The sequence below is a fragment of the Rana temporaria genome, chromosome 11 (genome assembly GCF_905171775.1).
Source record: "Rana temporaria chromosome 11, aRanTem1.1, whole genome shotgun sequence".
NCBI lineage: Eukaryota > Metazoa > Chordata > Amphibia > Anura > Ranidae > Rana > Rana temporaria.
In genome coordinates, this window is record NC_053499.1 from 56,837,423 (window position 1) to 56,865,029 (window position 27,607).

Below are 27,607 nucleotides of genomic sequence, written 5' to 3' on the forward strand. Positions count from 1 at the left end.
ATTGTTTCAAAGAAAATAAGTAATGCACTCAACTGCACGCAACCATGGCCTGTATGCATGCTCACCAAGAAAAACTGCATTGCTGAAGAAAAAGCATGTTGAAGCTTGTTTAAAGTTTGCTGCACAACATTTAGAGAAGCCTGTAAAATTCTGGGAGAATATAGTCTGGTCAGATGAGACCATAATACACACCATATTTTGCGGTCAAATGGCAAACTCATTTGGTTTCAAAGAGAGAAAATAAAGCTGATAGAATGGCCCATCCAATCACTGGACTTGACTCCAATAGAAAATCTATGGAAAGAACTTAAGATCACAGTTCAAAGCAAAGGCCTATGAAACCTTCAAGATTTGAAGACTCTGTGGAAGAATGGGCCAAAAATCACACCTAAGCAATGCAAGCGACTAGTTTATCCATATAGGAGGCGTCTTGAAGCACTCCTTACCAGTAAAAGATTTTGTACGAAGTTTTAAATTAAATATCATTTAACATGTTCAATACTTTTTTTTTTTTTTTTTTTCTGTCTCATTCCATTATTTATTTTTTTACACACAACTTAATTTCTGAACTTATTTCTTTTGGTTTCTATGTATGTACTGTATGGATTGCATGTGTTACCAATGTGGTAAAACATTTCATGTCAATAGCACTTTTTAGAAATATATATTTACCTAGAAAAATGAGGACATGTTCAATACTTATATTACGTGCTGTAAGTGTGAAGGAGCCCCCCACTCTTTGATCAGGGTGTAATGGCTTTGCTTATTGTCGCTGTACACAATATTTTTAAAGTTTTTGATGCATTTGGTTTGAGTGCCATTTTAATAGACAGGCTTTGCCTTTCTGGTAATTGCTTTTGGCATGAATATTTAAATAGAAACAATATTTCCTTTCTCTAGTCTGTGAAGAGTAAAGCAAACAGAAGGTCTGTTGGAATCATGGAATATACAGAAGAACCATCAGACAAAGTAAGTATGTAGTTGCACTTGTTCTTTGATCGTTGAGGATAGTCTCCAGATAGCGGCAAGTGTCTGGTTGGTGCGGGGATATCAGATGACCTTGTGCCTAATGCCGTACACCTCCGAATTTAAAATTGTAATGCATGTCCATTGTTGGCCTAGTCGTGCGAGAAACTTTCTCCAGCAATGGGTTTCCTTTATGACTATCGGACAATCTCAGTTTGCATAGCTGCCAATTTTCTAAATGTCTACCACAAGAATATTGATTACAGGGTTCTTGTGCAGCCTCATGTTTTCAGACTCAGTGGATTCAGCAAATAACTTTGTTCACTTTGGTTAAATCCAGTTTGTAAAGAATACCCAATCAAGTGCAAGGGAAAAAAGCATGCATTTGATATGATTTTGTATTTGGCAAAGTTCCCAATTGCATACATTATTCAGAACTAGAATCTGTATTGGGGGGAATATTGTTAACACAGTAACGCATTGCAACCAAACACATTTTTTCACTGATTTGACTCGAGCTTTGGTCTATATCCGCCTTAATTTCTTACTATCCATTGAATATGTTTATCTCCCTCTGTGCCCTAAAGAAATGTTGTAGCTTTATAATTCAGTGTATTTGAGGGTAAACCTACCACACCACTGCACACATGGGGGAATGGAGTTCAACAAATTGATTCCATAGCTCCTTTTACTATTGTTGTGCTTTAATACACTGTGCTTCAATTTCAGGCCAGCTCTATGCTGATACATTTCTTGCTTGCTGCTTCAGTCAAAGTGCCAGACATTACAAGCCCTTTTACTACTAGAGGGCTTGGCTACAAAAATGTTCTATTCTTTAAAAGTGTTTCCATACTTCCTCCTGCACGCAACCAATATACCACCGGGAGTCTATAAGACATCAGTGGTGCGCCACCTTTTAGACGCAGCCAGGGCCTGTGTGCCTCTCCGCTGGAAGTCCCCTCACCCACCGACTATTGCTCTCTGGCTGAATAAAGTGGACGAGATCAGCCGAATGGAGGACCTGGTCCTCTCCAGCCAACAGCGCCAGGAAAAATATTCTGAGACGTGGCAGCTGTACAACATTTTTAAATACTCGGACGAAGGTCAGAGCCTACGAGAAGTCGACTGCCCGACCTCGACTCAGCCGCGGGTATAGTGCCTGTTAGCCTATTCTAGACACGCAGAATATCCGGAAACGGATTAGATACACCTTACGCCCTTCGGGGTGCTTTACACCGACCCTGCTCGTGCAACCCTCCCCACCTCCCCTCCTTTGTACTGTACCCTTTTCTACACCTCTCTACTTTACTTTACTTTCTAACCTTTAACTCTCCTTCTTTACTGAAAATGGAAAATGGTCCTGGAGGCCAGTCCGACCGGAACGCGCTATCAAGGCAGGTAGAGACAGCCTTGAACGCTGGGGGACACATCCCCTCTGGGGCCTAAGTTATATTTTGACGCCCCACTGAAATAATGTTTATTTGTTTATGGACTTATGTACGGAGTTATATATGTATACATGATATTTTATCCCTGCTGTTATTATTGTATACTGAAGGTCTGTGTGGACTGGTTTCTTTGCAGATAAATAAAAAATTTTAAAAGTGTTTCCAGAATTTCTTTCTTCATGTATTAACATTTTTTTTGTTACAGCCCAAGGCACATGCCTTTAAAGTGAAAAATTTTGCATCACCTACAAAGTGTCTGCGCTGTACATCTGTTATGGTTGGTGTGGCACGGCAAGGATTGTGCTGTGAAGGTGAGGAATACAACATTGCAAAAATATAAATACAATATAAAGAAAGACCAGTCTAATTTGTTTGTTTTGTGTGTGTAGTTTGTGGCTACATGTGCCATGTGTCATGTCGGGAGGGTGCCAATATCTGCCCTTCACCACCTAGTCAGACTAAGAAGATATATGGAGTGGATCCAGTGACTGGAAGCGGAACAGCTCTGGAAGGATACTTATCGGTGTGTATTCTCCACTTCATTCTCGTACATTACACATTAAAGTGATATTAAAGTCTTCTTTTATTTTTTCTAAAGTAACAAACGTGTCATACTTGCCTGCTTTGTGTAATGGTTTTGCATAGAGCAGGCCGGATCCTCCTCTTCTCGGGTCCCATGCTGGCAATACTGGCTCCTCCCTCCTGCTGGGTGCCCTCACAGCAATCGGCTTGCTGTGGGGGCACCCAAGCAGGCATGGTCCCGACCCGCGGCTCTGTGTCCCCATTCATTCACAGAGCCATGGCTTGGCCCCACTCCCTCCAACTACTTATTGGCTCACTGGCTGTGATTGACAGCAACAGGAGCAAATTGCTCCCATTGCTGCCAAAAGCTAATCAGGAGTCTCTCGTGGACTTCCCTGGATCGAGATGGGGCTCAGCTAAGTCTTCAGGGGCCGCTGCTACACATAAAATGCATGAAGGTAAAAAACCTTGGGCTTTTGCAACCACTTTAATTCTGTTTTTGACCACTAATTTATAGAAAGTTGTATACAGAGGGCAATATTGCTATCCTTTTATAGATTGCGTATTTCTGCATGTGCTGTCTACAAGTGCCTTGTATGTAGGCACCTATTCTGAATGTGATATGATGTGTGTTTTTTTTATCTCTTAAGAATTTCAGTTAAACAAATGAAAATAGACCCCTGGCCAGTGCGTGTGCGCATGCATGTATGTTTTGATAATAATTGAGACTAGCACAACTCATAACGACTCCCTGGATGGGTTGAGGGGTACTTCTCGCTTATCTGCCTTGGCATCCTGTTTGGATAAACATGACATCCAGTATATCTGTCGATGTAAAATCCTAATACCCAAGAATATTCCTGTTATTCAGAGACATGCCACACCTTGTCCACATTGGATATTTTTTGGTCTCTCCAAAACCACTTGTTGGTCCTTGGTAAGTCTTACACAGTTCAATCTCAGACCATTTCCCACTTATGCTGTCTCTGGTAGTGGGCACTGAGGTGGAATACCGTATCTGGCAGATGCGTTCACTATGTTTAGATGACCACTAGTTATGTTTCAGTGCTTCAGTGATTACTTGTCTCTATATGATCCTGCTATAGCTATTGATGCCAAATCGGAGACCTTTGAGACTGTTATGTGGCCCTGTTTCTAGAGCTATAGGTTTGGCCAGAATATTCACTAAATTTAAAAGTGATGGTAAAGAGAAGCTGAACTAACCAAGCATCCCACCTTAGTCCATTCAAAACTGTGTAACCTTTGTTCCAGGGCATATCATTTGTCATTTCTAAAAAAGACAAAATCTATAGCCAGAAAAGATTACATTTTAACGATAAGCAAGTAGTTTACCTTTCCCATCTAGCCAGACCTTCCTAATCAAGTTATACTAAAGCAAGTTTCTATAACCACCAAGTACATGATTATGGTTTCCTAAATGTCCCTGCTATAGGCATTGATACCAGATGGGGAGGCCTTCAAGACTATGCTGTGTGGCTCATTTTTCTAGTGCTATTCGTTTGGCCAGAAAACTCTCAATTTTTATGTTTCTGAAGATAATCTTAGGTATTTTGAATTGAATTATACCAAACATCCCACCTCAGAGGCAATCCAAACCTGGAATCATTGTGCCAAAGCATATGATTTGTCATTGCTAGAACGGACCCCCAAAAAAACTTCTGTATCAAAGCTAGAGAATAATTGAATTTGTAGATAAGCGAGTAGTTACCTGTTCTTAGCCGGCCAGATCTGCCTAGACAATATATTCTATTGCAAGGATCTATAACCCCCAAAGTGAATATCTCATGCATGCTTATTTAGAACTTTATAGACTGTATATCATACACAGGCCTATCAAACAAACAAACTATCCCTTTAAATAGACATCCTTTTAATGTGCCTATGACATTTCAGAAGAGATGGCAATCTTGAGAAATTCCCCATATTAAAACACTCAGATTAGATGGCTTTACTATAGTGCTGTATAGGTCTATTAAAGAACTTCTGGTGCCTTCTCTCCTGAATGTTTAAGCAATCTTTAAAAGATAGGTGCCTTCCTCCATCCTCCCATGAGGCTCTAATATTTCCATCCTTGTGTATATAGTTTTATCTATAGCTGCTGCTGTTATGAGTGACTCATGCATGTTGCAACATATGTACATTGTGCATGTTTGTCCATGTAATGTGTAACTATTATGCAGTTGCTATGGGAAATAATGGTCATCTTGGGTAAATCCTCTGTATTAAAGGGCTTTAATGGAATGTAAATTATCCAACACTGTAAAGCACCGGTTAACATGAAGCACCCTGCAATTAAAGTGCGAAACAAGTATTTGGCAGATCAGAGAACATATAATACATATTGGAAGTTACCTTAACCACTTAAGACCCAGACCAAAATGCAGCTAAAGGACCCGGCCAGGTTTTGCGATTCGGCACTGCGTCGCTTTAACAGACAATTGCGCGGTCGTGCGACGTGGCTCCCAAACAAAATTGGCGTCCTTTTTTCCCCACAAATAGAGCTTTCTTTTGGTGGTATTTGATCACCTCTGCGGTTTTTATTTTTTGCGCTATAAACAAAAATAGAGCGACAATTTTGAAAAAAATGCAATATTTTTTACTTTTTGCTACAATAAATATCCCCCAAAAACATATATAAATTTTTTTTTTCCTCAGTTTAGGCCGATACGTATTCTTCTACCTATTTTTGGTTAAAAAAAAATCGCAATAAGCGTTTATCGATTGGTTTGCGCAAAATTTATAGCGTTTACAAAATAGGGGATAGTTTTATTGCATTTTTATTATTTTTTTTTTTTTTACTACTATTGGCGGCGATCAGCGATTTTTTTTTCGTGACTGCGACATTATGGCGGACACTTCGGACAATTTTGACACATTTTTGGGACCATTGTCCTTTTCACAGCAAAAAATGCATTTAAATTGCATTGTTTATTGTGAAAATGACAGTTGCAGTTTGGGAGTTAACCACAGGGGGCGCTGTAGGAGTTAGTGTTCACTTAGTGTGTGTTTACAACTGTAGGGGGGTGTGGCTGTAGGACTGACGTCATTGATCGAGTCTCCCTTATAAAAGGGATCACTCGATCGATACGCCGCCACAGTGAAGCACGGGGAAGCCGTGTTTACATACGGCTCTCCCCGTGCTTCAGCTCCAGGGAGCGATCGCGACGGAGCGGCTATAAACGAATAGCCGCGCCGTCGTCCCGGATCGCTCCCCGAGGGAACCCGCCCGCCGCACGCAGCGGAGGGGGTCCCGATCGGACCCCCCACCCGCTAGAAGGCAAGGACGTATATATACGTCCTTCTGCCTGTCCGTGCCATTCTGCGGACGTAAATAGTCGTGCGGCGGGCGTTAAGGGGTTAAAAGATAGGTGCCTTGTATATAGAGTTTTATCTATAGCTGCTGCTGTTATGAGTGACTCATGCATGTTGCAACATATGTACATTGTGCATGTTTGTCCCTGTAATGTGTAACTATTATGCAGTTGCTATGGGAAATAATGGTCATCTTAGGTAAATCCTCTGTATTGAAGGGCTTTACTGGAATGTAAATTATCCAACACTGTAAAGCACCGGTTAACATGAAGCACATTGCAATTAAAGTGCGAAACAAGGAATTGGCAGATCAGAGAAAATATAATACACATTGGAAGTTACCTTAAAGTGATACTAAAGTCTTGTTATTTTATAAAGAAAAAAAATAATAAACATGATATACTTACCTGCTCTGTGAAATGGTTTTGCACAGAGCAGCCTGGATCCTCCTCTTCTCGGGTCCCTCTTTGGTGCTCCTGGCCCCGCCCTCCTGCCGAGTGCCCCCATAGCAAGCGGCTACCTATGCGGGCACCTTAGCCAAGCTGCAGCTTTCTGTGTCCATTCAGACAAGGAGCCGCTATTCGGCCCGCACCCTCTCTCTCCTGATTGGCTAACTGACTTTGATAGCAGTGGGAGCCATTGTCTTAGCCAATCAAGTGGGAGAGTCCTGAAAGGCCAAGGCACATTGCTGGATAGAGATAGTAAGTATAAGCTAAAAAAAGCTATTTAAAAACGCCAGTAGCTTTGCAGGGAACGTTTTTTAGCGGTTAAAAAAAAAAACGCAAAAAAACACTGACGCCAGCGTTTTTGAGCGTTTTGCATTTTTTAGCGTTTTTCCTGCCAAAAAACTGCACTTTGAACGCAAATTTCGGGCATTCAGAAAAAAGCCAATAAACTCCAAAGCTCATTAACACTAAACACCCAGGTGTGCATGGGCACATAGGCTAACATAGAGTTCAGTTTATGGGCTTTAAAAAAAAATGCCAAAACGCCAATAAACTGCAGTTTATCAGCTTCAGTGTGCATGGAGCCTTAGGGGGACTGAGGAGGGAGGGCTGCTGCACACAGATTTATCTTAATGCATAAATGCATTAAGATAAAAAAAAACACCTGTCTACAACCAAAAAAAACATTTTGTGATGCTACTGGCTACATCCTTCTTAAAATTTCCGTTGCCTGACTGTTCAAATGGCTTCAAAGCATTGAGTCATGGACCCAAGAGCAACATGCAAATCTTGATATACATGTTTGTTCCAGATCACTGACTGAAAGAATTTAAAACTATTGAATCGGCACGACAGCCGGGTAACTAGTGTTTCCAGTTTAGTTAGCCTACATATTCTTTCAGCACCGCTTTCTTTTAAGAAAAGTGTATAATTGCACCATAAACATACACCATGTGTAGCTGACATGAAAATCTTTTACAGTATGTGGGGAAAAAATCATTATGGGGCTTTGCGAGACTTTCGTTAAGCCGTTCGCCCCTATATCCAGATGTCTGTAGTCTTGCACATGGCTCATCATCCATGGGACTACTATGCTTGCCAGCAAATGTGTTGCTCTGTTAATGCTACAGTTATACTGTGTTGCACACCCCCATGTTAACTCCTTGTTTAAATCTTACTGAATGAAGACCTGAATTTGACATTCCAGGGTCATTTTTAAAAGGATTGGCTTTGCATGCAATGGAGTGTTGTTTTTGTGCTCCAAGGTGTCACTAGTTTTTAATTGAATAGTTACATTGATGAATCTTCTCTGTCTATACCCTATTTAAAAGCCATAGAAGCTGGAGTAGTTTTCGTTGGTGTTTCATAGTTTATAGTGCATTGCCAAGGGATGGTCAGCCGTGGAAATAAAATGATCCGAATACAGAAACGATGCTTCCATTGGGCCGTTTTGCAATTCCTGACTCTTCCAGTAGATTGAGCTGGATGATGTCTGCAGCTATTAATGCTAGTAGAACACAATAGCCAGTAATATAATTGTCCAGGAAATCTGCTTTTGAGTTTCAATACTAAGCAAATGTAAGGGATTGATGCTATATATCCGATGACCTGTGTCTATATAGTTCCACTTTATTATTGTCATTTTTCCAAAACAGTTGATGTGAGATAATAAATATATATAAATATAATGTAAAGACTGTAAGTAGTCTGCGTCAGTGCCTATAACTAATACATTCTGTATTTAGATCCCCAAGCCAGCTGGCGTAAAGAAGGGATGGCAAAAATCCTATGTAATCATAAGCGATTTTAAGATCTTTATATATGATGCCAGCAGTCAAACAAACGCAATTCTACAGGCCATTGACATGAGGTTTGTACCAGAGTGCACAATTCTGCTGTCAAATGTGTACACTACCAATTTTGTTTTGTGTGTGTTTCCCCCCTTTACTGTTTTGCTGGGGAGTAATGCATGGTTTGTCTGGTATCTTTCAAAAATATGATCTGTAAGCATTTCTGTCTTTAAAATGTTAGAAAGGAAAGTGATGAGCAATGTGAACCCCTGCACTACCGATGAAACTATATCTATTGAGTTAAATTATGTGATATCTACCATACAAATAAAAAAAAATATATACACAGAATTCAAAATGTAAAATAAATCATGAAAGCTGCTGTAACCACTTATTTGTGTTCCCACAAAAGCAATAATAGTGAATGCTAGTGAAAGTGTTGTGTTTTTGGTAATCTAATATCAAACATTTGTGTTGTGAAGCTATAGCCAAAATGACAATCAAATAAATGTACAAAAATAAATACACCGTGTGTGTGTGTGTGTATATACCACAATATTCAAATGATATCCTTAATGTCCCACATACAGGCATACCCCACTTTTAAGTACACAATGGGGTTTATTTACTATTGCTGAAGAGTGCAAAATCAGGCTCACTTCTGCATAGAAACCAATGACCTTCTAACCCCAGCTTGTTCAATTAAGCCTGGTAATAAAACCTGGAAGCTCAGTGGTTTCTATGCAGAAGTGAGCCTGATTTTGCACTCTCCAGCGATAGTAAATAAACCCCATTGTGTACTATAAAAGTGGGGTATGCCTGTATATTTATCTTATAGTTCATTCAACATCAATTTTATTCTTGCAGTAAGGAGGCAAAAAAGAATTCAATAGGTTTATTTTAACAGTGAGAGACAGAATAACCACACAACAATCCAGAAAAACACATTTCAAAAAATGTATAAATTGATTTGCATTTTAATGAGTGAAATAAGTATTTGACCCCTTCGCAATCAGAGGTCAGACATTTCTTGTAGTTGTCCACCAGGTTTGGCCCACTCCTCTTTACAGATCCTCTCCAAGTCGTTAAGGTTTTGAGGGTGATGTTTGGTCGCTTGAACTTTCAGCTCCCTCCACATATTTTCTGTAGGATTAAGATCTGGAGACTGACTAGGCCACTCCAGGACCTTAACATGCTTCTTCTTGAGAGACTCCTTTGTTGCCTTGGCCATGTGTTTTGGGTCACTGTCATGCTGGAATACCCATCCAGGACCTATTTTCAGAGTCCTGGCTGAGAGGGGATTTGATGGTCCATTGTCCCTTTATTGCGGTGAAGTTGTCTTGTCCTCTTAGCGGAAAAACACTCCCAAAGCATAATTTTTCCACTTTCATGTTTGATGGTGTTCTTTGGGTCATAAGGCAGCATTCCTCCTCCTCCAAAGAAGGCAAGTTGAGTTGATGCCAAAGAGCTTGATTTTGGTCTCATCTGACCACAGCACTTTCACCCAGTTCTCCTCTGAATCATTAAGCTGTTCGTTAACAAACGGGCCTGAACATGTGCTTTCTTGAGCAGGGGGAACTTGCATGCGCTGCAGGATTTCAGTCCTTCACAACATAGTGTGTTAATTGTTTTCTTGGAGAGTATGGTCCCAGCTGCCTTGATCATTGACGTAGTGTAGTTCTGGGCTGATTCCTTACCGTTCTCTTGATCATTAAAACTCCACGAGGTGAGATCTTGCATGGAGCCCCAGACCGAGGGAGATTGACCGTTATTTTGTGTTTCTTCCATTTGAGAAAATTCGCACCATGATGGTCTTGTAGCCCATTTCAGCCTTATATACGTCTACAATCTTGTCCCTGACATCCTTGGAGAGTTCTTTGGTCTTTGTCATGGTGGAGAGATTGGAATCTGATTGCTTCTGTGAACAGGTAACAAGCTGAGGTTAGGAGCACTCACTTTAAGAGAATGCTCCTAATCTCAGCTCGTTGCCTGTATAGAAGTCACCTGGGAGCCAGAAATCTTGCTGATCGATGGGGGATTAAATACTTATTAAAATGCAAATAAATGTATAACTTTTTTGAAATGCGTTTTTCTGGTTACTATTATTCTGTCTCTCACTGTTAAAATAAACCTACCTTTAAAATTATAGACTGATCATTTTTTTGTCAGTGGGCAAAACGTACAAGATCAGCAGGGGATCAGATACTTTTTTCCCTGCTGTTTAATGTTTAAAAACTTCAGTAATAGAATATTCCCTTCACCAATGTGATGGCTTATAGTGGCTGTATTGTACACCATGTGCTCATTTTGGGCTGACGGAACTCTCAACTTCCGTAAATGAAGTATGACATATATTTGGACATTGCTGTGTCTCCACTCATTGGGTTATGACCACTATAGACTTCTATCTACAGGGGTCTCCCTTTTACACATTTCACAGGAAGGGGATGCGGCCATTTTAAATTTCCTTATTTATTTGGCCATTCTGCATAACTCTGCTGTCACATGCTAGTGCTAACAGCCCAGGCTGTAAAGTGGTCCTACCTTAAGGTAGTATTATGATCAGATTGTATAACATATAGTCAGCCTAAATCCCTCAGCAACCCATTATTACAATTGGGGTCCTGCAGTCTCTAATTATTTTACAATATTTTCTTGCCACTCAAAGGTATTCACCACTAAATGAGTTTAAGTTGCCTTTTTATTCTTTATTTCTTTAAAGGGACAGTAATTTTTCAGTCAGTTCAGTCTTGGAGTCGGATGTGATTCATGCAAACCCCAAAGACATCCCTTGTATATTCCGGGTAAGACACATCCCCACTCCTAATTCTAAGTTTTTGTCAACATAGATATTGTATTTCACATTTAAACTTTTGACTTGACAAAAGTTTTACTGTGTTATTGGTCATTTTGATTTCGTATTTTTTTTTTCTTTACTATTGGCATATAATCACTGTTATGTATTGATGATTCTGAATACTCCAGACATTGGTGACACTCACATGTTCATTTCCATGCATTGCAGGTAACGTTCTTTCAGCTCTCATCCCCACCCACCACATCCACTCAGCTCCTGCTGGCAGACACTGAAGTGGACATGCAGAAATGGGTTCAGGTACTGAAAGAGCTCAAGTCGCTCCTGAGTGAACAGAAGCCACAAGACCGCTCTGTCCGGTTGCTGAAGGAAGCTTATGATAGTGCGTTACCACTAATAAAAACAGCGCAGTGTGCAGCCATTATAGGTAATGTGATCACAATTTTAATGGAGTTTGTTTCTGATCGCCACCAGGCAAATTGGCGAAATACACAGATGAAATGCATACAAGGAAGCTGTTTTACCTGCCAAAGGATTTGTATTTCTGTCCATCCTGTCTTGAAACTTGCACAGCTCTGTCACACAGCACAGTCGTATCTGGCACGGGAGGAAATCATATTTTTCAGTGCTCCGGGTTTTTTTTATTTTCTTTTTTAATGCGGGAGAAAAGTTTATTGAACAAATCGAAACATAAGAATGACAGTCTGCATTCAAAAGAATGCTAGTCTTCCAACATATTCAGTTGTTACAGGTCAAGTGCCACAATCCAGGGAAACGGTACATTAATACAAAGTAGGTTATCACTTTACATTACCAATACCAGCTGTAATTTTACTACACAAAAAGAATTGCATATTAGCACCTCAAAGCATATCTTTAAACCGGAATCATCGTAGTTAAACTGACAATACACTCCCAGCCCAAAATTCTATCTAGAACAAAGTCAACTGGTGAGCGTCTGGGGATTACCATTCAGTCTCTCCATAACTTCTCAAAATTCCCCGAACACCCTTAATGTTGAAATACAAGTTTTTATGCTTGTTATACTCTCTGTGGAACCTATGGGGTTAACCCTGCGCATTGTGTAAAAAAGCTGTTTGATCTTGTCTTCTCTGATCCTCCACTTCCACAGTCCCCAAACCATCTCCTAATAGAAACGAGCATTGGGGCAAGCTGCACATGCTCAGTTTGTGTGTATTGCTAGAGTTTTTTTTTTGTTGGAGGGTGCATGTGATCAGTACAGGGCCAAGCAGCACTGTCCAGAGGGTCGGGGTCCTGCATCCTCATAGCACAATCAGGGAGAATAAAAAATCCTGCTAAAAGTTTGAACCAGTGCTCTGCTGGATACTGATAGAAGTCACAAGACTGCTCCAATTGCTGCGGAGAAAAGGTATATTACTAAAACTATTGCAATTCCATGTTCTGTGTACTGTGGGAGATCATATATATTGAATGCAGAGTCCTCCTGGGTTTAGGTAACCTTTGCACAGTATAGTCTTACTATGCAAGTGCCTTACAGCTGTATAGAACAATTGTGCAAAAAAAAAAAAATGAAATTGACCTGCGTGCTGGTAATTTTATGCATAAAATACCTGAATAAAAAGTGGAATAGATCAACAGAAAAAAAAAAAAGATTAAGTGAGAGTCCAGCATGTTTGACAAGTGCCAGTGAATAAATCCAAAGATGTGAATACTACATGCTCCGCCACCTCTCACCTTATGCTCTCATATGGAAAAATAGGTCTCACTTCGCATTCCCCCTTGAGGGGTTAGATAGCTCCTGGAAACCTCCGAAATGGTCACTATGCCGCCTTTGTGAATGGTTTCTCAGGACCACTACAGCAACCAACCTCTTCCCAGTGGGTAACTGATGATGGTCTTTATTGGTAACCATTCAGAAAGGAGGCACAGTGAGCATTCCGGAGGTGTCCAGGAGGTAATTAAACCCTTAGGGCCTCATTCACACTGTGTGTGTAGAAAAATGGATGGAAAAACCATGCATATTTGACTCAATGGGCTCAAAGACAACAGTTGTTTTCCATTTGCCCTGTTTACACCATAACACTATTGTCAAATGTTTTTTTTTTTCTACAACAAAATCTGCAACATACATTCTCTGCAAAGGCACAAAGAAAACAATTGTATTCTATGTGTCCTGTTCACATAACACTGTTAATGTCATTTGAGTTTCTTTCTTGCCCAGAAAAAAAATCTGCACATACCAGTGTTGTGGTGGGAGCACGGCTTATAGAAAACAATGATTTTCTTTTCGCTCTTGTAGAGACAGGTGCAGAAAAAACTCACATTGAGACCTATTTTTCCATATAAGTCAATATCTCCAAGGAACCGCATAAGCGAAAGGTGTTGGCGCATGTGGGATTCACATATTTAGATTTATTTGCTGGCACTTGTGATGAACACGCTGGACTTTCACTTAAAGTGTTACTAAATCCAGGACCCTGCATTTATTTTAGTAATAATAAACTGCTAAATACCTTTTTTCATCAGCAGTTAGAGCAGTCTCTTGACTTCTATCAATGTCTAGTTAAAGCTTGTAGGAGGACTTTTCATTTTCCTCTGACTGTCCCATGACGATACAAGACCCCTGTCGCTCTGTCTGGACAGTGCTGATTGGCCCTGTGCTGATCACATGCACCCTCCCAAGGAAAAAAAAAACTCTCTAGCAATACACACCAAACTGAGCATGTGCTTCCTGACGCCATAAACTCTGTTATCAGGAAATTATCAGGGGGCAGTGGAAGGAGGGGAAGGATCAGAGAAGACAGGATAAAACAGCCTTAGGTTCCACAGTGAGTATAACCAGCAAGCTTTACTGCATACAGACTGATTTTTACTGTTGTGGGTTTAGTAATACTTTAATCTTTCGTTTATTTTCTGTTAAATTATTCCACTTATTTTTATTTATTTACATTATGTGTATATCATTACCAGCATGCAAGTCATTTTTTGAAAATTTGACACTGATGATTGACAAACACGTTGGACTTCTATTGTAGGAAACCTGATTTATTTGCATTTATTGTTTATATTGTATGAATATTGTATTGTATATTTGAAAAAAAAATTCTAACACAGCCTATTTTTTGTAAATTTAAGTAGGTTTTGGGTGCACAATTGTTTTATACAGCTGCACAGCACTTAAAGTGGACATGAACCCCCAATTTTATTTTTATTAAGACTCATATCTGTTACAGCAGAGGATGTAATTTCATCTTTACCCAGTCTTGCCACGAAGAGTTAATCCAGCTCTGAGCAATCCTCTTATCTATCTACAGTAAGATAAAAACAGACGCCCAGAGAAATAGGTGTAGGTTTCTTCCCGCTTGCTGTGAGTGACAGGTAATTTCCTTATCTCATGCGAGAGAGACATTCTGTGTACTTCACATCCCCCCTCCTTTCTTCTCCAGCTCTCCCAAGATTGGCTGCTCCACACCTCGGCATGATTGGGTATGCTGAAGTCATGTGGGGACTTTCCTGGGTTTTGGTGATCATGGGGCATAATCCACGAGACCAGCAGAAGTTCAGTGAAAGAAATATGGATGCTTGGCGTGAGTCTATGCCCGGAAGTGGGTGCAAATACCTGTATTATATAGGTATCTGCACCCCCCCCCCCCCTGAAAGGTGCCAAATGTGACACCGGAGGGGGGGAGGGTTCCGAAAAGTGGAGGTTCGTGTTTTGTGTGGACCTCCGCTTTAAATGGTAAAAATATTTGGTGCAAATTAATTGAAAAGTCTAAGGGGCAGCACAGTGGCTACATGGTTAACACTTCCACCTACGAGCACTAGGGTGGCTGTTTTAAATCCCAACCACAGCACTACCTGGCTGGAGTTTGCATGGTCTCCCTGTGCCTGTATGGGTTTTCTCTGGGTACTCCGGTTTTCTTCCACACTCCAAAGACATGCTGGTAAGTTAACCAGTTCCCGACCACCGCATGTACATATACGTCCACAATATGGCACGTACAGGCACATGGGCGTATAGGTACGTCCCCGCCTTACCTCGGTTCGGGGGTCCGATCGGGACCCCCTCCGGTACATGCGACGGCCGGGAACGGTGTACGGGAGGTCCGGGAGGAGGGGGCGGCTATTGGTTTCCAGCCGTCCCCTCTCGATCTCCCTCGGCGAATGAGATTGCAGCAGAGCCCTCCCTGCCTGTGTAACTGTAAACACAGGCAGGGAGGAAGTGACGTTTTCTCCCCTCTGGCGGTCTTTTCCTCTGATTCCAGAGGAGAGAAGACGTCAGTACTGTGAGTTGCACCAACAGCACACTGACACAGCACACATAGGCACATAACCCCCCCCCGATCACCCCCCCAGCACCCCCAGATCACCCCCTGTCACAGTGTCACTGATTGCAGTGATCATTTATTTTCTGATCACTGCTTTTAGTGTCAGTGTGACAGAAAAAAGTGTCAGGGCAGTTAGGTTTAGGCCCCTTTAGGTCCAGGGTAGCCCCCTACCCCCCCCCCAATAAAGGTTTAACCCCTGATTGCCCCTAAAGTTAACCCTTTCACCCCTATTGCCAGTGTCACTAAGCGATCGGTTTCTGATCGCTGTATTAGTGTCACTGTTGCCGCTAGGCAGTTAGTTTTTTTTGAGGTTCGCCGCCAGGTTTATATAGCGTTAGGTACCCCCATAAATAAAGGTTTTAACCCCTGATTGCCCCTAGAGTTAACCCTTTCACCCCTATTGCCAGTGTCACTAAGCGATCGGTTTCTGATCGCTGTATTAGTGTCACTGTTGCCGCTAGGCAGTTAGTTTTTTTTGAGGTTCGCCGCCAGGTTTATATAGCGTTAGGTACCCCCATAAATAAAGGTTTTAACCCCTGATTGCCCCTAGAGTTAACCCTTTCACCCCTATTGCCAGTGTCACTAAGCGATCGGTTTCTGATCGCTGTATTAGTGTCACTGTTGCCGCTAGGCAGTTAGTTTTTTTTGAGGTTCGCCGCCAGGTTTATATAGCGTTAGGTACCCCCATAAATAAAGGTTTTAACCCCTGATTGCCCCTAGAGTTAACCCTTTCACCACTGATCACTGTATAAGTGTCACTGGTGACGTGGTTAGCCAGTTAGTTATTTAGTTATTTTAGGTTCGCCACCAGGTTTTTAGAAAGCGTTAGGTACCCCCATATATTACCGAATAAAGGTTTTAACCCCCTGATTGCCCCCTAGTTAACCCTTTCACCAGTGATCACCGTATAAGTGTTACGGTTGACGCTGGTTGGTTAGTTTGCTGTTTATAGCATCAGAGCACCCGCCGTATATAACCCAATAGGTTTAACCCCCTGATCACCCGGCGGGTGATATAAATTTAATTTTAGCGCCAGTCAGGGTCTGCGTCACCCCAGGCAGCGTTAGGTTAGAGCCAGTACCGCTTACACCCACTCGCTAAGCATACACCCCCCTTAGTGGTATAGGATCTGAACGGATCGATACCTGATCTGATCAGATCTATACTAGCGTACCCAGCAGTTTAGGGTACCCAAAAACGCATTGTTAGCGGAATCAGCCCAGATACCCGCTAGCACCTGCGTTTTCCCCCTCTGCCCAGCCCAACCCACCCAAGTGCAGTATCGATCGATCACTGTCACTTACAAAACACAAGACACATAACTGCAGCGTTCGCAGAGACAGGCCTGATCCCTGCGATCGCTTACAGTTTTTTTTGAAGCGTTTTCTACATTTGCTTTTCTATAGTCAGGTGCTTTTTTTACCTGTGAATCCTTACCATTGTACCACTAAATTTAGAGTCCAAAATGGCAAACCGAAGGTACAATGATAAGCAGGCCTTGGAGTTCATGTGCATGTCAGATAGTGAAGAGGAGGAGGTCACGCATCTGACAGATTCTGGCTCAGAATATGAACCCATTTACGACAGCGGCTCCATGTCAGATAGCTCGCACAACGAAGTTGAGGTCCCTGCTAAGGCCAGGCGTACCCGATCCCATTCTGATGTTGTTGAGCAGCAAGAACCGCAGGACCCTCGTATGGAGCAGAGATCCAGTACTAGCGCCGCTATTCCTTCTGGTGAATTGGCAAGCACCAGCGGCCTAGTACACCCTGGTCGTTTATCCAGCACTGCAGTAACACTTGGTGACGTAGCGAGTCCCATAAGTGCAGTTGAAGCTGGCGATGTGGCAAGCACAAGTAGTGTCCCGCTGCCACCAAGAAAAAGACAGAGACAGGCCCGTCGTGCCCATAGTGCCCTTCCTGTAGAATTTGCCTATCCTGATTGGGTCCCCACCACTTCTACAGCACCTGTACTTCCCCCATTCACTGGCCAACCCGGTATTCAGGTGGATACAGCGAACTTTATGTCACTTGATTTTTATTCGCTGTATTTCACGGAAGATCTCTATAGATCTATTGTGGACCAGACTAATTTATATGCTGGTACTTACATCGCCGCTAACCCCCAGTCTCGCCTTGCCAAAGAATGGAAACCTCTCGAGGTTTCCGAATTTAAGACCTTTCTGGGCCTTACCCTCAACATGGGCATACACAAATTTCCGTCATTGCGGATGTATTGGTCCACACATCCCATTGACCATATGTACATTTTCTCTGCTCACATGGCCAGGAGACGATACGAGGCGATCCTGCGGTTCCTGCATTTCAGTGACAATGCACTTTGTCGTCCACGTGGAGACCCTGAATTTGACCGGCTCTACAAAATTCGGCCCCTCGTAAACCATTTCAACGAACGTTTTGCAGCCTTGTTTAATCCCCAGCAGGTTGTATGCGTTGATGAGTCCCTGATTAAATTTGCTGGCCGCTTGTCTTTCAAACAGTTCCTTCCCAGCAAGCGTGCCAGATACGGGGTCAAGCTCTATAAGCTCTGTGACAGGGCCACAGGCTACACATGGAGCTTTAGGGTTTACGAGGGAAAAGATAGTCAGGTAGAGCCGGAAGGATGCCCAGATTACATGGGGAGCGCTGGCAAGATTGTTTGGGACTTGGTGTCACCCTTATTCGGAAAGGGGTACCATTTGTATGTGGACAATTTTTACAGCAGCGTGCCACTTTTTAGCCACTTATTTGATCAACAGATTGGAGCATGTGGCACCGTGCGACCTAATCGCCGGGGCTTCCCCCAGCGGCTTGTAGATGCCCGTGTTAGGCCGGGGGCGAGAGCCTGCTGCAGATGTAAAAATTTGCTCGCTGTGAAGTGGCGGGACAATAGGAATGTTTTCGTTCTTACCACCCTTCACGCAGACACAACAGTCCAAATTCGTACGGCGACTGGTGTTGTGGAGAAACCCCTCTGTGTCCACGAATATAACCTTAATATGGGAGGGGTGGACCTCAACGACCAGTTGATGGCGCCGTATCATATTGCCCGTAAGACGAGACGCTGGTACAAAAAAGTGTCTCTACATTTATTTCAATTGGCTCTACTGAATGCTCATGTCGTATACAGAGCTTCAGGACGGAATGAATCCTTCCTTCAATTCCAGAGGGATATCATCACAGAACTCCTGTATCCAGGCGGTATTGTACCTCACCATCTCCTACCAAATGCAGTAAGCCGACTGCATGAGAGGCATTTTTCTTATGTCCTCCCGAGTACCCCTACCCAACGAGCCCCCCAAAGAAAATGTCGTGTCTGTACCAAGCGCGGATTTAGGCGTGACACCCGTTATTTTTGTCCCAAATGTCCTGGCAATCCTGGTCTTTGTATTGGTGAATGTTTTGAACGCTTCCACACACACGTTAATTATTAGTGTAGGGTGAAACATTTCACAGGCTAGGCACACTCACACAGGGTCTCCCAAGATGCCATCGCATTTTGAGAGACCCAAACCTGGAACCGAAAAGTTGAAGTTACAGTTCACAGTTACAAAAAAAAGTGTTAAAAAAAAAAAAAAAAAAAGTAAAAAATAAAAACACACAAAAAAATATAAAATAAAAAAACCAAAAATAGTTGTCGTTTTATTGTTCTCTCCCTCTCTATTCTCTCTCTATTGTTCTGCTCTTTTTTACTGTATTCTATTCTGCAAAGTTTTATTGTTGTTATGTTTTTTCATGCTTGCTTTTCAGGTATGTAATTTATTTTACTGTTTTCAGGTACGCCATTCAGCTGTTGCGCGGACTTATTTATCTTGACAGCAACAGCGTTTGCTCCCACGATATATAAAGCCGCGACTCCAGTGCTGTAGGAGGTGATTTCACCACCACAGTTAAAAAAAAGAGCATATATGCCGAAGCATGCGGGCAGCAGGGGCGGAGGAGCGATTTTGCTCCTAATGCCGCGTACATACGGTTGACATTCCTACGGAGGCTTTCCCGTGGAAAAGTCTGACCATGTGTACACGGCATAGAAAAGTCCGACCGTGTGTACGCGGCATAGAAAAGTCCGACCGTACGCGGCATAACTTTTTTGCGGGAGGATGCCCCCATGCTTTGGCATATATATATATTTTAGGCACAGGTTGCGTTAAAAAATGTTTTATTTTTTACTATGTTTTTTTATAGGTATTTGCTTTGCAGGTATGGTATGATCTTACTGTTATACTGGAATGTTACTTTGTTTTAATGTTAACCATCATTTGCTTAGCAGGTGCGCCATTCAGTTGCAGTGCGGATTTATTTAGCGTGACAGCAACAGCGTTTGCTCCCACGATATATAAAGCCGCGACTCCAATGCTGTAGGAGGTGATTTCACCACTACAGTTCAAAAAAGAGCATATATGCCGGAGCATGGGGGCATTAGGGGCGGAGGAGCGATTTTGCTCCTAATGCCGCGTACATACGGTTGACATTCCTACGGAGGCTTTCCTGTGGAAAAGTCTGACCATGTGTACACGGCATAGAAAAGTCCGACCGTGTGTACGCGGCATAGAAAAGTCCGACCGTACGCGGCATAACTTTTTTGCGGGAGGATGCCCCCATGCTTCGGCATATATAAATGGTGCATGTATGCCCATCATTAGAAGTGGGTGGATGAAGGGAGGTATTCTAATGGTGGGCATACCCACCGATCAATCTTTTTTTTGTTCAGCCAACAGACTGCATGAAAAAAAAAAAGATTACAATACATGTCCAACAAGAACCATCAACGTACTGGTATGTTGCAGGACTTTGAATGGTTATACCAGAATGATGCCTGCGGGTTTAGGCATCATCTTGGTATCATTCTTTTCAGCCAGCGGTCGGCTTTCATGTAAAAGCAGTCCTAGCGGCTAATTAGCCTCTAGACTGCTTTTACATTCAGTGGGAGGGAATGTCCCCCCCCCCCAGATATAAACGGCGCCATTGAGAATATGGGAAAGCATTTTATCACACCGATCTTGGTGTGGTCAGATGCTTTGAGGGCAGAGGAAAGATCTAGGGTCTAATAGACCCCATTTAAAAAAAAAAAAGAGTACCTGTCACTAACTATTGCTATCATAAGGGATATTTACATTCCCTGAGATAACAATAAAAATGGTAAAAAAATAAATAAATGGAAGGAACAGTTAACAAATAAAATAAAAAAAGCGAAATAAATATATAAAAAAAAAAAAAAAAAAAAAAAAGCATCCCTGTCCCCCCCTGCTCTTGCGCAAAGACGAACGCAAGCGTCGGTCTGGAGTCATATGTAAACAGCAATTGCACCATGCATGTGAGGTATCACCGCGAAGGGCAGATCGAGGGCAGTCATTTTAGCAGTAGACCTACTCTGTAAATCTAATGTGGTAACCTGTAAAGGCTTTTAAAGGCTTTTAAAAATGTATGTAGTTTGTCGCCACTGCGCGTTTGTGCGCAATTTTAAAGTATGTCGTGTTTGGTATCCATGTACTCGGCCTAAGATCATAATTTTTATTTCATCAATAATTTGGGCAATATAGTGTGTTTTAGTGCTTTAAAATAAAAAAAAGTGTATTTTTTCCCCAAAAAATGCGTTTGAAAAAACGCTGCGCAAATACTGTGTGGAAATTTTTTTTGCAACACCTACCATTTTAATCTGTAGGGCCTTTGCTTTAAAAAAATATATAATGTTTGGGGGTTCAACTTTACTTTCTTGCAAAAAAATAATATGTTTTTATGTAAACAAACAGTGTCAGAAAGGGCTTTTTCTTCAAGTGGTTAGAAGAGTGGGTGATGTGTGACATAAGCTTCTAATTGTTGTGCATAAAATGCCAGGACAATTGAAAACCCCCCCAAATGACCCCATTTTGGAAAGTAGACACCCCAAGCTATTTGCTGAGAGGCATCTTAAGTCCATGGAATATTTTAGATTTTGACCCAAGTTGCGGGAAATATAAATATATATATATATATATATTTTTTTTTTTGCGCAAAGTTGTCACTAAATGATATATTGCTCAAACATGCCATGGGCATATGTGGAATTACACCCCAAAATGCATTCTGCTGCTTCTCCTGAGTACGGGGATACCACATGTGTGAGACTTTTTGGGAGCCTAGCCGCGTACGGGACCCCAAAAACCAATCACCGCCTTCAGGCTTTCTAAGGGTGTAAATTTTTGATTTCCCCCCTTTACTACCTATCACAGTTTCGAAGGCCATAAAATGCCAAAATAGCACAAAAAAAACCCAAATGACCCCATTTTGGAAAGAAGACACCCCAAGGAAACTGCTGAGAGGCATGTTGAGTCCATTGATTTTTTTTTTTTTTGTCCAAAGTGATTGAATAATGAGAAAAAAAAAAAAAAAAAAGAAAAATGTGTCACTAAATGATATATTGCTCACACATGCCATGGTTATATGTGGAGTTGCACCCTAAAATACATTCTGCTGCTCCTGAGTACGGGGATACCACATGTTTGGGACTTTTTGGGAGCCTAGCCGCGTACGGGACCCCGAAAACCAAGCACCGCCTTCAGCATTTCTAAGGGCGCAAATTTTTGATTTCACTCCTCACTACCTATCACAGTTTCGAAGGCCATAAAATGCCAAAATAGCACAAAAAACCCCCAAATGACCCCATTTTGGAAAGTAGACACCCCAAGCTATTTGCTGAGAGGCATGTTGAGTCCATGGAATATTTAATTTTTTTGCCCCAAGTGATTGAATCATGACCAAAAAAAATTAAAATAAAAAAATGTACAAAACATTGTCACTAAATGATATATTTCTCACACATGCCATGGTTATATGTGGAATTGCACCCCAAAATACATTCTGCTACTTCTCCTGAGTACGGGGATACCACATGTGTGGGACTTTTTGGGAGCCTAGCCGCGTATGAGACCCCGAAAACCAAGCACCGCCTTCAAGATTTCTAAGGACATAAATTTTTGATTTCACTCACACAAATCTTGAAGGCAGTGCTTGGTTTTCGGGGCCCCGTACGCGGCTAGGCTCCCAAAAAGTCCCACACATGTGGGATCCCCGTACTCAGGAGAAGCAGCAGAATGTATTTTGGGGTGCAATTCCACATATAACCGTGGCATGTGTGAGAAATATATCATTTAGTGACAACGTTTTGTATTTTTTTTTTTTTGGTCATTATTCAGTGACTTGGGGCAAAAAAATTAAATATTCCATGGACTCAACATGCCTCTCAGCAAATAGCTTGGGGTGTCTACTTTCCAAAATGGGGTCATTTGGGGGGGTTTTGTGCTGTTTTGGCATTTTATTGCCTTCGAAACTGTGATAGGTAGTGAGGAGTGAAATCAAAAATTTATGCCCTTAGAAATCCTGAAGGCGGTGATTGGTTTTCGGGGTCCCGTACGCGGCTAGGCTCCCAAAAAGTCCCACACATGTGGTATCCCCGTACTCGGGAGAAGCAGCAGAATGTATTTTGGGGTGCAATTCCACATATAACTATGGCATGTGTGAGCAATATATCATTTAGTGACAACTTTGTGCAAAAAAAAATCAGTTTGTCATATTCCCGCAACTTGTGTCAAAATATAAAATATTCCATGGACTCAACATGCCTCTCAGCAAATAGCTTGGGGTGTCTTCTTTCCAAAATGGGGTCATTTGGGGGGGTTGTGTGACATCTTGGCATTTTATGGCCTTCAAAACTGTGATAGGTAGTGATAGGTAGTGAGGAGTGAAATCAAAAATGTATGCCCTTAGAAATCTTGAAGGCGGTGCTTTGTTTTCGGGGCCCCGTATGCGGCTAGGCTCACAAAAAGTCCCACATATGTGGTATCCCCGTACTCGGGAGAAGCAGCAGAATGTATTTTGGGGTGCAATTCCACATATAACTATGGCATGTGTGAGCAATATATCATTTAGTGACAACTTTGTGCAAAAAAAAATCAGTTTGTCATATTCCCGCAACTTGTGTCAAAATATAAAATATTCCATGGACTCGACATGCCTCTCAGCAAATAGCTTAGGGTGTCTACTTTCCAAAATGGGGTCATTTGGTTTTTTTTTTTTTGCTATTTTGGCATTTTATGGCCTTCGAAACCTTGATAGGTAGTGAGGAGTGAAATCAAAAATGTGTGCCCTTAGAAATGCTGAAGGCGGTGCTTGGGTTTTGGGGCCCCGTATGCGGCTAGGCTCCCAAAAAGTCCCACACATGTGGTATCCCCGTACTCAGGAGAAGCAGCAGAATGTATTTTGGGGTGCAATTCCACATATAACCATGGCATGTGTGAGAAATATATCATTTAGTGACAACTTTTTGTAAACATTTTTTTTTTTTTTTTTCGTCATTATTCAATCACTTGGGACAAAAAAATTAAATATTCAATGGACTCAACATGCCTCTCAGCAGTTTCCTTGGGGTGTCTACTTTCCAAAATGGGGTCATTTGGGGGGGTTTTGTACTGCCCTGCCATTTTAGCACCTCAAGAAATGAGATAGGCAGTCATAAAATAAAAGCTGTGTAAATTCCAGAAAATGTACCCTAGTTTGTAGACGCTATAACTTTTGCGAAAACCAATAAATATACGCTTATTGCGATTTTTTTTTTACTAAAGACATGTGGCTGAATACATTTTGGCCTAAATGTTTGACTAAAATTTAGTTTATTCGATTTTTTTTACTTTTTGTTATAAGAAAAATCATTTTTTTTCAAAATTTACGGTCTTTTTGCGTTTATATCGCAAAAAATAAAAATCGCAGAGGCGATCAAATACCATCAAAATAAAGCTCTATTTGTGGGAAGAAAAGGACGCAAGTTTCGTTTCGATACAACATTGCATGACCGCGCAATTACCAGTTAAAGCAGCGCATTGCCAAATTGTAAAAACACCTCTGGTCTTTAGACAGCGTATTGGTCCGGGGCTTAAGTGGTTAATAGGCTCCTGTTTAAATTGGCCCTAATGTGAGTTAGGGACCTTAGATTGTAAGTTTCTTGAGGGCAGGGACTGATGTATGTACAATATATATGAAAAGCGCTGTGTAAATTGATGTCGCTATAGTACCTGAAATAAAATAAATGTGTTTTTTGTCTTTAGATAATTGCACAGAGGGTATTCTCTTTATCAACCTTTTACATAGTGTTAATAGAATACAAATATCTAATTTGAAATTTACAGCATTTTTTATTGAATTTTTTTAGATCAAGAACGAATTGCTTTGGGAACAGAAGAAGGACTTTTCTCACTGCATATGAATAATAATGGTAGGGATGCTTACAGATATAAGTTAATACTATAGTTGTGATCTTTAAACGCAAATATATTTTTTGCTGGTACTTTAAATACATTTTTCTCGAAGTATGTTTAAGAGGTTCACTTCCACTTATTTACCTATCAGAAATTAACCTAGATACCTTGGCAGGGTTTAGTATCTGGCACATTTTTGTGACATCTTGCTCCCCAGCACATCTAATCAAAGACCGCTTTGAAATTGGAATTAAAGCAGAGGTCTGACCGTCCCTATAAAAATCAGCAGCTACACATACTGGATACTTGCCTGTCCTGGAGTCCAGCGATTTCATTACTACAGCTGATGTTTCCATCAGCTGTTGGGTGCTGCCGCCGTTAAGGGAACCCAGCAGCGAAGCACGCTGCGCTCTCTCCGTGACTCGGCAAAGGAGGAGGAGGGGGGTCCATGTTGCTGACGTACCTCTCCGCGGCCCAGTCCCCGCTTCCCCCTCTCCCCCAGAAAGGTGCCAAATGTGGCATCGGGGGGGGGGGGGGGCGGGGGAGAATAGGATAAGCCATCTGTCATTAGTGGCTCAGATTACGGTGGGTGTCATCGGACACGTGTCCACTGACACCCGCCGCTCCATAGAGAACAATGGGTTGTCCGATTTAGGTCTGCCTTAAAAACTGACAGGTGGACCCAATCGGTCCACTGGTGTGAAAGGGGCTTAAAAGGATAAGCTCACCTTTCATGACATGTTACACCCATGTTTTAAGGTGTAACTTGTTATAAACGACGGGCCCCCGATCCCCTGCTTTGACAGCTAGCAGGGTACTATGCCTGCCCTGTTGCGTCACTTATTCACAGTGCTCTGTAGATGGAAAACTGCAAGTCCTGACAGCCTTGGCAGGTCTTGGTTTGTAGTTCTCAATTAACTACCACGGCGCTGTGAGCGCCATGGTAGTTTGATTCTTCCTGTCAGAGTGTATTGGCTTGCTCATACTTCATACGAGCAAGCAGATACACTGACAGGTCTACAAGAGACCTGCATGGCATCAGCGATGTGCTGATTGATTCACTACGGGTGAATGTTTGATGAGTCAGCTTAGTAAATATGCCCATTTATGTCCTCTAAGTCTATAAGTGAGGCTTGCATGTCATTGCATGCGCACACACTTCCTTGTATCCTAATCTGATTTTACTGGGAAGCAATTTCACCACAGAAATTTTGTAATTTGTAAAAAAATAAATGCCTGAAAAAATTTCACACAGGGAAAAATAGTTGAAATAAATTTACACAATAAACTAAGGGTTGGTGGGAGTCTTTTTTTTGAGTTTATCGGAGGAGGAGTAATGCCTCCAAACCCCCCAGGTAAAGGAGAATTAGGCGTAATTGTCCAGGGACTTGGCCAGCATCTCCTCCATAAGCCTTACACCATTCATTTTACTTACCCATTCGACCAGGGTCAGGGGAGAGGATGATTTCCAATGTCTGGAGATCAACTGTCTGCCAGCACTGAGGCAAAATTTAAGGACGGTATGCTTCTGGAATTTGAAGGTACCCGGGAGAATGGATAGGAGGGCAATAGAGGGAGAGGGTTGGAGAGGCTTATCATACAAAAAAATGTGGAGAGACCCCCTAAATGGGGCTTTAAAGGCAACAAAAATATGTAGTAGTCATAGTAGTCAAAAAATGAAGTATTTTAATATACAAAATAGAAATTATACAAAATGAAAATTATACATATAAATTGTTTAAAAACAGTACATGGATGGGTGTCATTGAAAAGTAACATCCATGAAGACGTACACGGCCCTACGCGTTTCGGATTACCCTTCATCAGGGGCCGAAATGTGTGTAGTCAACATATATAGGAACCACTTTTCTAAAAAACAGAAAAAATACATATGTTACAAATATTACAAAAATGAAAAATGGCAATAAATACATCAAAAGGTGCAGATAAAAACACATACCACTCACAGCGTTTAATCAACCCTGCGCATCCCAGAAAAGGACACCACTGTTAGGACGCAGAAGATTCCTCTGGATGGAAAATAGGAGGAAGGGAGCCGGCGGTGCAGAATCGCATATAGCAAGATCTCAAGCCCTTATAGTCTCAAAGTGACATGTAATAATATACAAAACCTGTCTATAAATAAAGGACAGGATGAGTATGAATATAGTTAGATACTAAACCATTTACAAAAAGAAATATCTAAAATATATATAAATAACTGCATACCTGAGGTTTGCAGAAGTGTGTCAATATTATATTTGGCCAAAGGTGTCAGTAGAGAGCTAAGCAAAGCTCCAGCCTGTAAATACAATGGATGGCAGATAGGAACAGGCATTAAAATAGAAAACCAAAACACAAGTGAGGATTAAAGGCAAAATTGAATGGAGAGGTCTAAAGTAAAGGATTGCTTACATGAGATGGACACTCAATATAGCCCAAGGACGTGCCGCTCGTACCACTGCCGTCCAGCAGTGTCTGACATTACTGGGCGGCTGAACGTTTTTATAGGGAAGCAGCAAGGCGGGCGTTAGTATAGTGGGCGTGGTCCGAGGGATCAGGCGGGACATGATAGGCCAGCTATAATGAGGGGATGGTGATAGACAGACGCAATTGCGTCATGACAAAGGGGCGTGGCCAGGCGGGACGAAGAGACACTGGCAACACAGCGCCACCCAAAAGGGCGGAGTCACGACACATAATACGTCGCAGCATCGAGGAAAAGAAGGGGGCGTGGCCGAGCGGGGCAAG

At 41.9% G+C, this 27,607-nt stretch overlaps 1 protein-coding gene across 4 annotated transcripts in view; it reads left to right on the forward strand.

Moving 5' to 3' along the window:
* CDC42BPG (CDC42 binding protein kinase gamma) overlaps nucleotides 1–27,607 on the forward strand; it is a 197,444-nt gene that overhangs the window by 131,665 nt on the left and 38,172 nt on the right. For all 4 annotated transcript variants that reach the window (XM_040328581.1, XM_040328582.1, XM_040328583.1 and 1 more), the window contains exons 23-29: nucleotides 901–969; nucleotides 2,620–2,725; nucleotides 2,804–2,937; nucleotides 8,461–8,585; nucleotides 11,228–11,309; nucleotides 11,531–11,747; nucleotides 24,811–24,873. In XM_040328581.1, the coding sequence (XP_040184515.1) occupies nucleotides 901–969; nucleotides 2,620–2,725; nucleotides 2,804–2,937; nucleotides 8,461–8,585; nucleotides 11,228–11,309; nucleotides 11,531–11,747; nucleotides 24,811–24,873 (796 nt within the window). The remainder of the gene's footprint in view (nucleotides 1–900; nucleotides 970–2,619; nucleotides 2,726–2,803; nucleotides 2,938–8,460; nucleotides 8,586–11,227; nucleotides 11,310–11,530; nucleotides 11,748–24,810; nucleotides 24,874–27,607) is intronic.